This window comes from Sinocyclocheilus rhinocerous, unplaced genomic scaffold (assembly GCF_001515625.1).
Source record: "Sinocyclocheilus rhinocerous isolate Xijiao unplaced genomic scaffold, SAMN03320098_v1.1 scaffold791, whole genome shotgun sequence".
Taxonomy (NCBI): Eukaryota; Metazoa; Chordata; class Actinopteri; order Cypriniformes; family Cyprinidae; genus Sinocyclocheilus; species Sinocyclocheilus rhinocerous.
In genome coordinates this window covers 58,180-71,700 of record NW_015623076.1, presented here as the reverse complement: position 1 = coordinate 71,700, position 13,521 = coordinate 58,180, and the positions used below count along the sequence as shown (strand labels likewise).

Sequence of the window (13,521 nt, the reverse complement as noted above, 5' to 3'; positions counted from 1 at the left end):
TAAAGAATATCTCTTTGGATTTGAGACTTTAGTCTTTGCAACTTTACAGATCTTCTTTATGCACCAAGAGCTTGTAACATTTCAAAGAGAAAGGAAAACTTGAAATCGCATCATATGACCCCTTTAAGCAAGGGTGTTTCTTCCAAGAAGGCAGTGTCTTTAAAAATTAAAAATATAATAAAATAAAATACATACACACACATATATCTCTCTCTCTCTCTCTCTCTCTCTCAAATAGAGCGTATACACACACACACATATATATATATATATATATACTGTATATATCAAATGGTATTTAGGTTAATGGACAGAATGAATGAATGAATGAAAAATACCTTGTCACACTTTACTCATGATTTGAAATCCATGTTTTTGATTTGAGTGTGTGTGTGCACTGGTTTCGGTGGTTTATGGGGACACAAATTTGTATAATGACATGGGTATGACAGAGGTATTACAGTGTGAAGGTGGTTTATGAGGACACTGCCTATGTCCCCATAATTCAAAAGGCTTAAAAAAACATACTAAATTGTCTAATTTTTAATGAGTGAAATATGTATTTAATATGATATAAACAGGCTGACATCAATTGTCTACGTTTGAAGTAACTGATCAATTACCAGTTAATTAACTGATAAAAATTAGTTAATTAATAACTGATAAAAAAGTGTTTATATATATAGAATGAATGAAAAATACCTTGTCTTTATTTACTCATGATTTGAAAATGACACAAAACAGTTACCCAGAAGGATATCCTTATTTCTCAAGTGACACCTCCCCTACTATAAAAGAATACCACACGGGGTTATGCAGTGAATTTAGCTGAGTTTGTCATAAAGAAAAAGGAAGAAGGACAGAGATGTGGATCCCTCTAAATATCTGCCTGTATCTGTCATTTAACTATATCACTGCTACTTTTATCTCAGACTCTTGTCAGCTCCAAGGACGCTTCAAGTTGAACGGGATGTACCAGGTTGGAGACTTCATCATTGGAGGCCTGTTTGAGGTTCAGCACCTCAAAGTCTTCCCAGAACTTACCTTCAGAACTGAGCCAGAACTGCCCCAGTGTGAGGAGTGAGTTTGGATTGAATGAGAACTGCTGTGCTTAACAAAGAGTATGAAAGAAAAGTAAAATGAGATTTAAAGAAAAGGATGAAAAAGAACAATGACATAGCTGCTGATTGTGAATTGTTCACAATATTTTTTCTAAATTATTTGTTTCCTGTGACTTCTAGATTTTGTTTTTCAACTCAACTAATATATGAGAATAGAAACTACATCATTACAACTTTGTACTGAAATTATATACTGCATACAAAACTCAAATAGTGAGTAGAAAAGCACAAGGACAAAATAGAAATGTGGTTGTAATCTACATTATATTATAATTGATCTCTGATTTTAAATATACAGTAAGCTAGATACATTACTACTTAGTCATAAAATGTGTGTTGCTATTTCCAGATTCTATATGGCAAGTTTCCAGCAGGCACTGACTATGGTTTTTGCCATAAATGAGATTAACAATAATAATGACCTGCTGTCTAACATCATGCTTGGTTACCAAATCTATGACAACTGCTTAAGACTTGGAGTGGCGTTCCGGGCTGCCATATCCCTGGTTAGCGGGACAGAGGAGTCCTTCTCAGACCTCAACTGCACTGGCCCTCCTCCTGTGATTGGGATTGTGGGGGACCCAGGTTCAAGTCAATCAATAGCAATTTCCAGTGTCCTGGGTCTGTTTCGAGTTCCTATGGTAAGACATGATATATGTTTTTGCCATAAAATATACAGTATTTGTTTCCAAATATCAGTTTGTAAATAATTAAAAATGTGTGTGTGTGCTTTAAAACCATTTTATTCCCTTGCTTCTCATTTCTTATGAATTTCATTCACAGTGTGAAATTGCCTGAGAAAACTTTTTTGTTTGTTTGTTTTGTTCTTGTGATTTGTATTAGGTTAGTTACTATGCCACTTGCTCCTGTTTGAGTGACAGGAAAAAGTACCCCTCTTTCTTCAGAACAATCCCCAGTGATGCCTTCCAGGTGCGGGCTATGGTTCAGATCTTGAGACATTTTGGATGGACTTGGGTTGGTCTCCTCTACAGTGATGATGACTACGGCATCTATGCTGCTCAGTCCTTCCAGCAGGAAATGCAGCTGTTTGGGGGATGTGTGGCATTCTCTGAGATTTTGCCTTATGATAATAACCACAGGGACATTCATCGAATAGTAGGGGTTATACAGACCTCTACAGCCAAGGTAGTTGTAGCATTCTCAACTGATTTGTCATCCCTGATGGATGAATTGTTGTCGCAAAATGTGACAGGCAGGCAGTGGATTGCAAGTGAGGCTTGGACAACAACACCTGTCCTACAAACTCCACAATATTTGCCCCTACTGGGGGGGACACTGGGCATTGCCATCCGTCGTGGACAGATTCAGGGACTTCATGACTTTCTGATACATCTCCACCCTGACAATAATCCAAAAAACAGTACAATAAAAATCTTCTGGGAGAAAATGTTTGGGTGCAAGTTTGAGGCTGTAGATGAACAACAAGAACAAGGTGGAACCAAATGTTCAGGGCATGAGGATCTGAGCAGCACAGAAACAGCATACACTGATGTATCAGAGCTGAGGGCCTCATATAATGTCTATAAGGCAGTTTATGCCCTGGCACATGCAATTCATGACCTGATGCAGTGTGAGGAGGGGAGAGGACCATTCAGTGGGAACAGCTGTGCCGACATAACCAACCTGAAACCTTGGCAGGTAAAACTCATATATAGTGCACACAATATACAAAGTTCTGCCACATATTTCATATAACACATGTTCTGTCTACAAACTCTACAGCTGGTTCACTACCTACAGAAAGTGAACTTCACCACAGGTTTTGGGGATCGTGTGTCATTTGATGAGAATGGAGATGCTCTGGCCATCTATGATGTGATGAACTGGCACCCAAGGTCTGATGGGTCGATCGTTGTCCGCACAGTTGGTGTGGTAGATGAAGGGGCAACAACAGGGAAAGTGCTCACACTGGATGAAAATGCATTATACTGGAATTTTGAGCCAAAAAAGGCAAATAACATATAGCATGTTACTTACCTCTTGGTTAGGATGTTTAGTCTGAACGTTTAACAAAAAACAATAACATTTCATTGGCCGATGAGTAACCAGTAGCAGTAAATTAATAAGTCTTTGTACCCTTTTAACTGTTTTTTAACTCTGTTCACTGACAGATATGAAAGAATATGATTAAAAATAGTAATAATCATACATAAACATTTTAGGTGTATGTAAATAAATATATCTAGAAATCTAGAAATTGATTATCCTCCTTCAGCCCCCACAGTCTGTGTGCAGTGAGAGCTGCCCCCCAGGCACCAGACGAGCCAGGAGGAAAGGCTTTCCTGTCTGCTGTTTTGACTGCCTGCCATGTGGAGATGGAGAGATTTCTAATACGACAAGTGAGAAGATTCATGTTTGCAAATTAAATATGTATTTGAACATAAATATTGGATCATTTTCAATATAATTATACTGTGCTCTTGTCCTATATCTCTCTTTCTTTCCGTCTCTTACAGATTCACCCGAATGCGTCATGTGTCCAGATGAGTTTTGGCCGAGTCCAGAAAATGACCACTGTGTTCCTAAAGAAGTTGAATTTCTGTCCTATGAAGATCCGCTGGGGATTTCTCTGACCACTGCCTCCCTCTTAGGCACTAGTTTCTGTGCTCTTGTGATGGTCATCTTTGCTCATCACCGTAACACTCCTGTAGTACGTGCTAACAATTCAGAGCTTAGCTTCCTGCTGCTGTTGTCACTCAAACTGTGTTTCCTGTGTGTGCTGCTGTTCATTGGCCGGCCACAATTGTGGACATGTCAGTTAAGGCATGCTGTGTTTGGCATAAGCTTTGTCCTGTGCATCTCCAGCATCCTGGTCAAGACTATGGTGGTAATAGCCGTATTCAAGTCATCTCGACCAGAGGGTAAATCTGCCATAAAGTGGTTTGGTTCAGCACAGCAAAGAGGAACTGTTTTAGCCCTAACTTCTACACAAGTAGCAATATGCACATTCTGGTTATCTACTGCGTCCCCGACACCCCATAAAAACAATCATTATATCCGCTCTAAAATAGTATATGAATGTGCTATAGGCTCAGTGGCTGGTTTTTCTGTGCTGTTGGGATACATTGGACTGTTGGCGGCGGTAAGTTTCCTGTTAGCCTTCATGGCCAGGAAACTTCCAGATAATTTTAATGAAGCAAAGTTCATCACTTTCAGCATGCTGATTTTCTGTGCTGTGTGGATTACATTTGTTCCAGCATATGTGAGTTCACCAGGGAAATATGCAGTGGCTGTGGAAATTTTTGCCATACTGGCTTCCAGTTTTGGATTACTGGTGGCCATATTTGCCCCAAAGTGCTACTTAATTATATTACACCCAGAAAGAAACACTAAAAAAGCCATCATGGGAAGATCAACACAAAATAAATAGTTTTACATGCTGAACAGATGAGTAATTAACTAGTGTAAGATTCTGTAAATAAAATGGAACATCCAATTACTTCAAATTGTGCGTATATACACTGTATTTGTGTGTGTTGCTTATTTACCTTCAGATAAACTATCAAATGTATATCTCTCACAGGTTCATTAGGTTCTGTTGGCAGTTTTTTGAATTTTAGTTGATTTTGCTTAGATTATCTCTGTCAATCTGAAATAAAATGATGTTACTCACAAATATCATATGCATGTAGTTATTTAACTACTGCTTACAAGGTAGACACTCCGTGTACAGCTGGTAAATTGTTTATGCATTATTATGTCATTAAAAATACATATATTAAAATAAAATGACATTTGATTAAGAATGGTAAAAAAAGCACATAGTGGGAACACATATATTTGTATTCACATACAAATCAGTGCCTTTGCTAACAGTGCCCAGTAAAAAAAATTATATACAGTATGCCTTCGATAACAGTGGCTAGTAGAATTATAAAATTTATTTTACTGGGCACTTTTAGTGAAAGGCACTGATTGGTATGTGACTACACATATACACTATGTGTATCAGCTCTGTGTTAATTAGCATTGAGGAAAGAAGCTTGTAGGAATTGGGAGTGCTTAAATCTCCTGTGATAAACACAACAAAATGGTACATTACAAAAACTTAGTCCAGCGCATGACTGCCACATAGATGATATCCTGTGTAACATACTGTCCATCAGAAGACAGTCTACAGACTACAGTACCACTGGCTGGATCAGATCTTCAAGACCAGCATCAATTAACCCAGCTTATCTGAGCTGATCTGAGCTTGTGAACAAAACACATATTTAAACAGATTATAATGCTACAAACAATGAATGTACACATTTCAGATTTTTCCACTTTAAAAAGGTCTGTAAAAACAAGGCCCCGATATACTGTGTTAATATGAAGGAATTTCCCATATTGATTTTTAATACAATATATAATAGTTTTAATACAATTTTATAATAGTTTTACACATATTTTGAATTACGCATTATATTGTTTGTGTTTAGGATTAAAGGAAATGTCCATAAACTCTCCTGTAGAAAATTACCAGTACGTTTTTTTTTCTTTGATATTTTCATGTTCTTAGTTTTTATTTTTTTTGCTATCATTCATCACTAATATTTGTAAACATGATAAATGAACCCACAATGATGTATTCATTCCCAGGGAGGTCCATGTGACATCACCTGTTCTGTAGAAAGAAAAAAAAAACGTGCACAGTCCTTATAATAAATTAGGGAAACAATAGAGTGAGTGGGTCATAAAAGAGATTAAGGAAGAGAAATGAGGATTACTCTAAACATCTGTCTCTATCTTTCCTGTACTTTTGTCTCTGCTACTTTAATTTCAGACTCCTGTCAAATCCAGGGACACTTCAAGCTGAACGGAATGTACCAGGGTGGAGATTTTATCATTGGAGGCTTGTTTGAGGTTCAGCACCTCAAAGTCTTTCCAGAACTTAGTTTCAGAATGGAGCCGGAACAGCCCCAGTGTGAGGAGTGAGTGTGGAAAGTAGAGGATGGGAAGTTATGCTGACTGAAGAGTATGGACGACTGAAATTAGATTAAAGAAATTAAGAAAAAAAGAAAAGAAAACAATTGCCAGATGACAATAACAGGAAAAGGGGAATTATTTAGAATATGTTGTACTTGATTACATGCAATGGGCTTTATTTAATTATTAATATGTATTAATAATTAATATGTATATATACATATACATTGTCACTGAACTTTTTTTTCCCTCCTAGATTCTATATGTCAAGTTTCCAGCAGGCACAAACAATGGTTTTCGCTGTAGATGAGATCAATAAAAATCCAAACCTGCTGCCTAACATCACTCTTGGTTATCATCTTTATGACAACTGTTTGAAGCTTGTAGTGGCATTCAGGGCTGCTACAACTCTTATTAGTGGCACAAAAAATACATTTTCAAACCTGAATTGCACTGGCCCACCACCAGTGATTGCTATTGTTGGGGATCCTGGGTCCACTCACTCCATTGCAGTTTCTAGTGTACTTGGTCTGTTTCGCATTCCAATGGTAAGATAAGATATCAATATAAAAATAATCATAACGATGATTTTATGCTTCTTTTATAATAATGACAATTTCTTTCTTTCTCTTTTACCCACCTTCACCTTTCTGCTTTCTTACTGTCTCTCCTAATTAGATTAGCTACTACGCCACCTGCTCCTGTTTGAGTGACAGGAAAAAGTACCCCTCTTTCTTCAGAACAATCCCCAGTGATGCCTTCCAGGTGCGGGCTATTGTTCAGATCTTAAAATATTTTGGATGGACATGGGTTGGGGTTCTCTATAGTGATGATGACTATGGAATATATGCTGCTCAGTCTTTCCATCAGGAAATGCAGAAATTTGGCGGTTGTGTGGCTTTTTCTGAAATAATTCCCTATGATAATCACAGGGACATTCAGCGCATAGTGGCAGTGATTAAAGCCTCTACAGCCAGAGTAGTGGTGGCATTCTCAACTGATCTGTTACCCCTGATGGACGAATTGTTACTGCAAAACGTGACAGGCAGGCAGTGGATTGCAAGTGAGGCTTGGACCACCTCACCTGTGCTCCACCTTCCCCGTTTTGTACCCCTCGTTGGGGGCACATTGGGCATTGCCATCCGTCGAGGAGAGATCAAGGGACTTAATGACTTTCTTCTACGTCTTCATCCTGACAGCGATCCAAGAAATAATATGGTGAGAATCTTTTGGGAGAACATGTTTGGGTGCAGTTTTGAGAATGGAAGCAGAGATGGGAAAAAAATGTGTACAGCGGAAGAGGATCTGAACAGCACAGTTAATGAATATAATGATGTATCAGAGCTGAGGGCCTCTTATAATGTGTATAAAACAGTTTATGCCCTGGCACATGCACTTCATGACCTGATGCAGTGTGAGGAGGGGAGAGGACCATTCATTGGGAACAGATGTGCTGACATATCCAACCTACAGCCATGGCAGGTAAAACCCACAGCAATAGGGCCCATAGTTTACTGCACTACAAAGTCTACTTAATGAAAAAAAAATACATAAATATATGACTAATATTTGTTTTTATAACCTGTGCAGATTGTTCACTACCTACAGAAAGTTAACTTCACCACAGGCGTTGGGGATCATGTATCATTTGATGAGAATGGAGATGCTCTGGCAATCTATGATGTTATGAACTGGCAGCCGAGCTCTGATGGATCGATCGTTGTCCGCACAGTTGGTGTGGTAGATGAAGGGGCGACAACAGGGAAAGTGCTCACACTGGATGAGGATGCATTATACTGGAACTTTGAGACAAAAAAAGTAAATTAAAAAGTAAAACTATCCCTTTTGCAGACATATAGTCTTAATACTATACAAAGTTATGACAAGACAAATAAGAATAAGTTAATGAAAAAGCTGAAATTAATGAAACATTTGTCATTATGTGATATACAAAAACATGATTAATAGCAGATGATGTATCCTTCAGCCCCCACGGTCTGTGTGCAGTGAGAGTTGCCCTCCAGGAACCAGACAAGCCACGAGGAAGGGCCTTCCTGTCTGCTGTTTTGATTGCTTGCCGTGTGCAGATGGAGAGATTTCTAATGCATCAGGTGAGAAGCAGTATTAAAATTATATGTTTTGTGCATGAATCTGCAAATGTTACACAAATATTGTTTTCTTTATTCATCTTTTACAGATTCTACTGAATGCACAGTGTGTCCAAATGAATTCTGGTCCAGTCAAGAAAAAAATCACTGTGTCCCTAAAGAAGTAGAGTTTCTGTCCTATGAAGATCCTCTGGGCATCTCGCTGACCACTGCTTCCCTGCTTGGCACCTGCTTCTGCGCCCTTGTGATGGTCATCTTTGCTCATCACCGTAACACTCCTGTAGTACGTTCCAACAATTCAGAGCTCAGCTTCCTGCTGCTGGTATCACTCAAACTGTGTTTCCTGTGTGTACTGCTGTTCATTGGACAGCCACAGTTGTGGACGTGTCAATTAAGACATGCCATGTTTGGTATTAGTTTTGTACTTTGTGTCTCCAGCATCCTGGTCAAGACTATGGTGGTAATAGCCGTGTTCAAGTCATCTCGACCAGAGGGTAAAAGTAAGATGAAATGGTTTGGAGCAGCTCAACAAAGAGGCACCGTCCTAGTTCTCACTGCTGTCCAGGTTGTGATATGCGCAGTCTGGCTATCAACTGCCTCTCCAACACCCCATAAAAACATTCAGTATATCAGGTCTAAAATAGTATTTGAATGTGCCATTGGTTCAGTGGCTGGGTTTGCCATTCTGCTTGGGTACATTGGCCTCCTGGCAGCAGTAAGCTTCCTGTTAGCTTTTCTCGCTAGAAATCTTCCAGATAATTTTAATGAAGCGAAATTCATTACCTTTAGTATGCTTATCTTCTGTGCTGTGTGGATTGCATTTGTTCCAGCATATGTGAGCTCACCAGGGAAATATGCAGTGGCTGTGGAGATATTTGCCATTTTAGCTTCCAGTTTTGGATTACTGGTGGCCATATTTGCCCCAAAGTGCTACATCATCCTATTACACCCAGAGAGAAACACTAAAAAAGCCATCATGGGAAGAACAGCTCAAAAGAAATAATTGCACATGCTGACTAGGGAAGTTTCTTAAAATGGTATTTCTGCCTATTTAACACTAGTTCACTGTCCAACTTGTAGCAGCTTTAATACTCAGATATGCATCATTATATGCTTTATACGTTCATTATATTTCTTGTATGTTTTCTTATATAATGCCATATTAATGTAACAATAAAATATATATTACAATAAAAATGATCACCATATTAAAACCTACTAATGCTTTATTTTTCAATATTTCAATATTCAACATTTATAAGAAAAACTGTTTTCAAATGAAAAATGGTTTTCAAGAAATGTGAATTGTCTCAATTAAAATACAGAAAATATTCCACCAAAACAGGTTTAAAGCAACCATTGCTTAGTTGTCAATGTGCCACTATAATAAATGTGGGTAACACGGTGTCCTTGTTACACGTTACATGTACTTACTATTATAATAACAACAAATTATGCATAATTACATGCAAGTAACCCAAAATCAAACCGTAATCCTGACCCTACCAATATATGAAGTACACGTAGTTAATTAATATTCATCAGTACTTAAATGTATAATTACACTGTGAAAAGGACACCTTAAAATACAGTGTAACCAAAACGTATTATACTAATGACTTATTTCTATAAAAAAAAAAAAAAGAAAGAAAGAAAAAGTAATAAAACATTTAAATTAAAACTATGGCCAAAAATACAGATAAGTACACTATTCAAAAAGCTCATTAATAGCTCATTAATAATGAACAGAGATCTCTTCATTCAAAGTATATACCCTTATCATTATTTTTTAAAATAAATCACATGCCTTTCTTGAGTGAGGTTGAACTACACCGTGAAGCGAAATTCATTACCTTTAGTATGCTTATCTTCTGTGCTGTGTGGATTGCATTTGTTCCAGCATATGTGAGCTCACCAGGGAAATATGCAGTGGCTGTGGAGATATTTGCCATTTTAGCTTCCAGTTTTGGATTACTGGTGGCCATATTTGCCCCAAAGTGCTACATCATCCTATTACACCCAGAGAGAAACACTAAAAAAGCCATCATGGGAAGAACAGCTCAAAAGAAATAATTGCACATGCTGACTAGGGAAGTTTCTTAAAATGGTATTTCTGCCTATTTAACACTAGTTCACTGTCCAACTTGTAGCAGCTTTAATACTCAGATATGCATCATTATATGCTTTATACGTTCATTATATTTCTTGTATGTTTTCTTATATAATGCCATATTAATGTAACAATAAAATATATATTACAATAAAAATGATCACCATATTAAAACCTACTAATGCTTTATTTTTCAATATTTCAATATTCAACATTTATAAGAAAAACTGTTTTCAAATGAAAAATGGTTTTCAAGAAATGTGAATTGTCTCAATTAAAATACAGAAAATATTCCACCAAAACAGGTTTAAAGCAACCATTGCTTAGTTGTCAATGTGCCACTATAATAAATGTGGGTAACACGGTGTCCTTGTTACACGTTACATGTACTTACTATTATAATAACAACAAATTATGCATAATTACATGCAAGTAACCCAAAATCAAACCGTAATCCTGACCCTACCAATATATGAAGTACACGTAGTTAATTAATATTCATCAGTACTTAAATGTATAATTACACTGTGAAAAGGACACCTTAAAATACAGTGTAACCAAAACGTATTATACTAATGACTTATTTCTATAAAAAAAAAAAAAAGAAAGAAAGAAAAAGTAATAAAACATTTAAATTAAAACTATGGCCAAAAATACAGATAAGTACACTATTCAAAAAGCTCATTAATAGCTCATTAATAATGAACAGAGATCTCTTCATTCAAAGTATATACCCTTATCATTATTTTTTAAAATAAATCACATGCCTTTCTTGAGTGAGGTTGAACTACACCGCAAAACTGGTGACCTTGAACTGATCATCTGAGTACAAGCTTCCAACATAGAAATGAAACAAGCTGTGAATGGGGAATGCTGGTAACACTTTACGGTAAGGGTACATGAATTACCATGAATTCATGCATAAATTAAGTGCCATAAGCATAGCTTTATCCACAATGGATAGTAAAGACCTTGTATTTTTGTGAACAAAGAAAACATCATGATCATGCTTAATTAATTATAAATCATGATGATGTACTCACCTTACTTAATGTCTTAATTAGAGATATTAATGCATGAAGTAATGCATAATTCACACATTAATTTATGCATGAATTCATGGTAATTCATGTACCCTTACCGTAAAGTGTTACCGGAATGCTTACTTTATTAACCACATAGGAATAAAGTTCAAGTTCAGGTTTATTTATAAAGCACATAAAAAAAAATGTATCACAGTTGTGGCAGGTCTGCATGATGGACCAAAGGTGCCCGACTGATATGTAAACATCAGATTAAAGACTTTTGGGAATTTATATAAAGACAGAACTTTCTCAGGAATATAAATGATATCGCGTTTGGTCTTGGTCGTTTGGTCGTTCTGTATCGCGTATCTTGTCAGTGTCTGCACTTGCTTGGCCATTTGTTGCGGAGAAAATAAGGAAAGTGTGTCCAGCTGAATTAATTTAGTATTTTGTTAGACGGGTATAAAAAAGCTTAGTTTACCGTGACAGCGGTCGCGGGAGCCGTCATGTGAAGGCCTCCTCGTGTGAATACTACAATTGATTGCTTCTGTTGTCCTCATTTGTAAGTCGCTTTGGATAAAAGTGTCTAATAAATGACTAAATAAATTAAATAAATAAATATCCTCAAAACATGACTCACAAATGAGTTCACAAAACAAGATTCACAGGTGAAATATGTGATTTATAAATACATAGGTGTGTTCAAAAATATCACATAAATCACATATTTTTTTATAATTAATTAATTAATTAATTAATATTTTATTTTATTTTATTTTATTTTACCTGGAGGGCAGGTAATTCGTCGTCTTCACTGAGCACGCAGCTCTGGCACAGGCCTTCAATTGCCCAAAAACCTCCCCACGACTGACCCGGTGGACTCTCCGGCTCCAACAGTTCAATTTCCAAGTCCATTACAGGAAAGGCTGTCTAAATACAGAACCTGATGCTTTATCCCGATCTGGTGTCTTCTCCTACCCTGAAGCTGCCCCTTGCCTCACCATGTGGCACACACTAGAAGAAATAGCAAATTCAAAACGGTCAGACATTACCCACACTCATTTGAAAGAAGACCTCAAACCGCACTCAGCCAAGGAATACCCCATTTCCTTTGAAGAACATCAGGGAGTGCTCTATCGTAGAGTGCCTTTAAAAAGCGGAGGAGAAAAATATCAGTTAGTGGTTCCCCAATCTCTGACTCATGAGTTTATGATGTACTATCATGACAATCCTCTTGGGCTCACTTGGGACAACTGAAGACTCTGCTAAAGATTCTAGAAGTGGCCTGATGGCCAACTGTGAGAAGAGACGTCTGGCAGTATGTGAAAGGGTGTGAATACAAAGCCAGTAATGCTAAGCCATCTGGTTTCCTTTAGAGCTTGCATGTTACAGAGCCTGGACACACCCTAGGCATGGATCTAATGGGACCATTTCCTGCAAGTAAAAAACAGAACACTTATCTCCTTGTCATTGTGGACTACTATACAAAGTGGGCATAAATGCTCCCACTGAGAGATGCCAAAACCCAGAAAATAGTAAAGAGATCTTCACCTGCTGGGGCATCCCTAAATATCTGGTGTCCGATAGGTGTCCTCAGTTTACATCTAGTATTTTGGCAGATCTCTGTAAGACATGGGGTTGTGTACAAAAATTAACCACCAGCTATCATCCACAGTCTAACCTGACAGAAAGGATTAATAGGACTGTAAAAATTATGATTGCAGCCTACATGGGGCAATAACATCAAACCTGGGACCAGTGGATATCAGAGTTCTGTTTTGCCCTTAACACTGCCCAACAGGAGCGCTCCGGGAAAACTCCCGCAGAGCTCATGATGGGCAGGCAGATTCTGGGACTGCTGGAGCGTTTAATCCACCGACCACCTTCACCAGAGCAAGCTGTTTATTCCCTACTGGAACAGCAAAACATCATGGTGGACAAGGTGAAGAACAGAATGAGAGTGAGTCAGGCCAAACAAGCTAGGTATTATAATTACAGACGAAAAATGCACAGTTTCAAATGGGTGACCTAGTTTGGATCAAAACTCATCCTCTTTCCAGCTCCTCCAATAAATTCTCTGCCAAGCTAGCGCCCAAGTGGGAGGTCCAGCTGAGATAAAAAATAAAACAGGGCCAATAAATTACACAGTGTGTTGGGGAAACCCACCTCGAACTGATGTTTATAACGTGGTGAACTTGAAGCGTTATTACGGACACTTTCCTCCT

The 13,521-nt window shown here is 37.7% G+C and overlaps 2 protein-coding genes across 2 annotated transcripts; both read left to right on the top strand.

The window, feature by feature from the left end:
• Positions 1-865: 865 nt before the first annotated feature.
• LOC107714341 (extracellular calcium-sensing receptor-like) lies at positions 866-4,512 on the top strand. The gene is made up of 6 exons (XM_016520517.1): positions 866-1,080; positions 1,471-1,762; positions 1,965-2,780; positions 2,865-3,092; positions 3,358-3,481; positions 3,599-4,512. Exons 1-6 carry the CDS (start codon positions 866-868, stop codon positions 4,510-4,512), a joined length of 2,589 nt encoding a protein of 862 aa, XP_016376003.1.
• Positions 4,513-5,843: 1,331 nt separating this feature from the next.
• Positions 5,844-9,164, top strand: LOC107713513 (extracellular calcium-sensing receptor-like). Its single transcript, XM_016519410.1, has 6 exons — positions 5,844-6,058; positions 6,310-6,601; positions 6,732-7,535; positions 7,644-7,871; positions 8,041-8,164; positions 8,251-9,164. The coding sequence occupies exons 1-6, from the start codon at positions 5,844-5,846 to the stop codon at positions 9,162-9,164; spliced, it is 2,577 nt and encodes an 858-aa protein (XP_016374896.1).
• Positions 9,165-13,521: the final 4,357 nt, after the last annotated feature.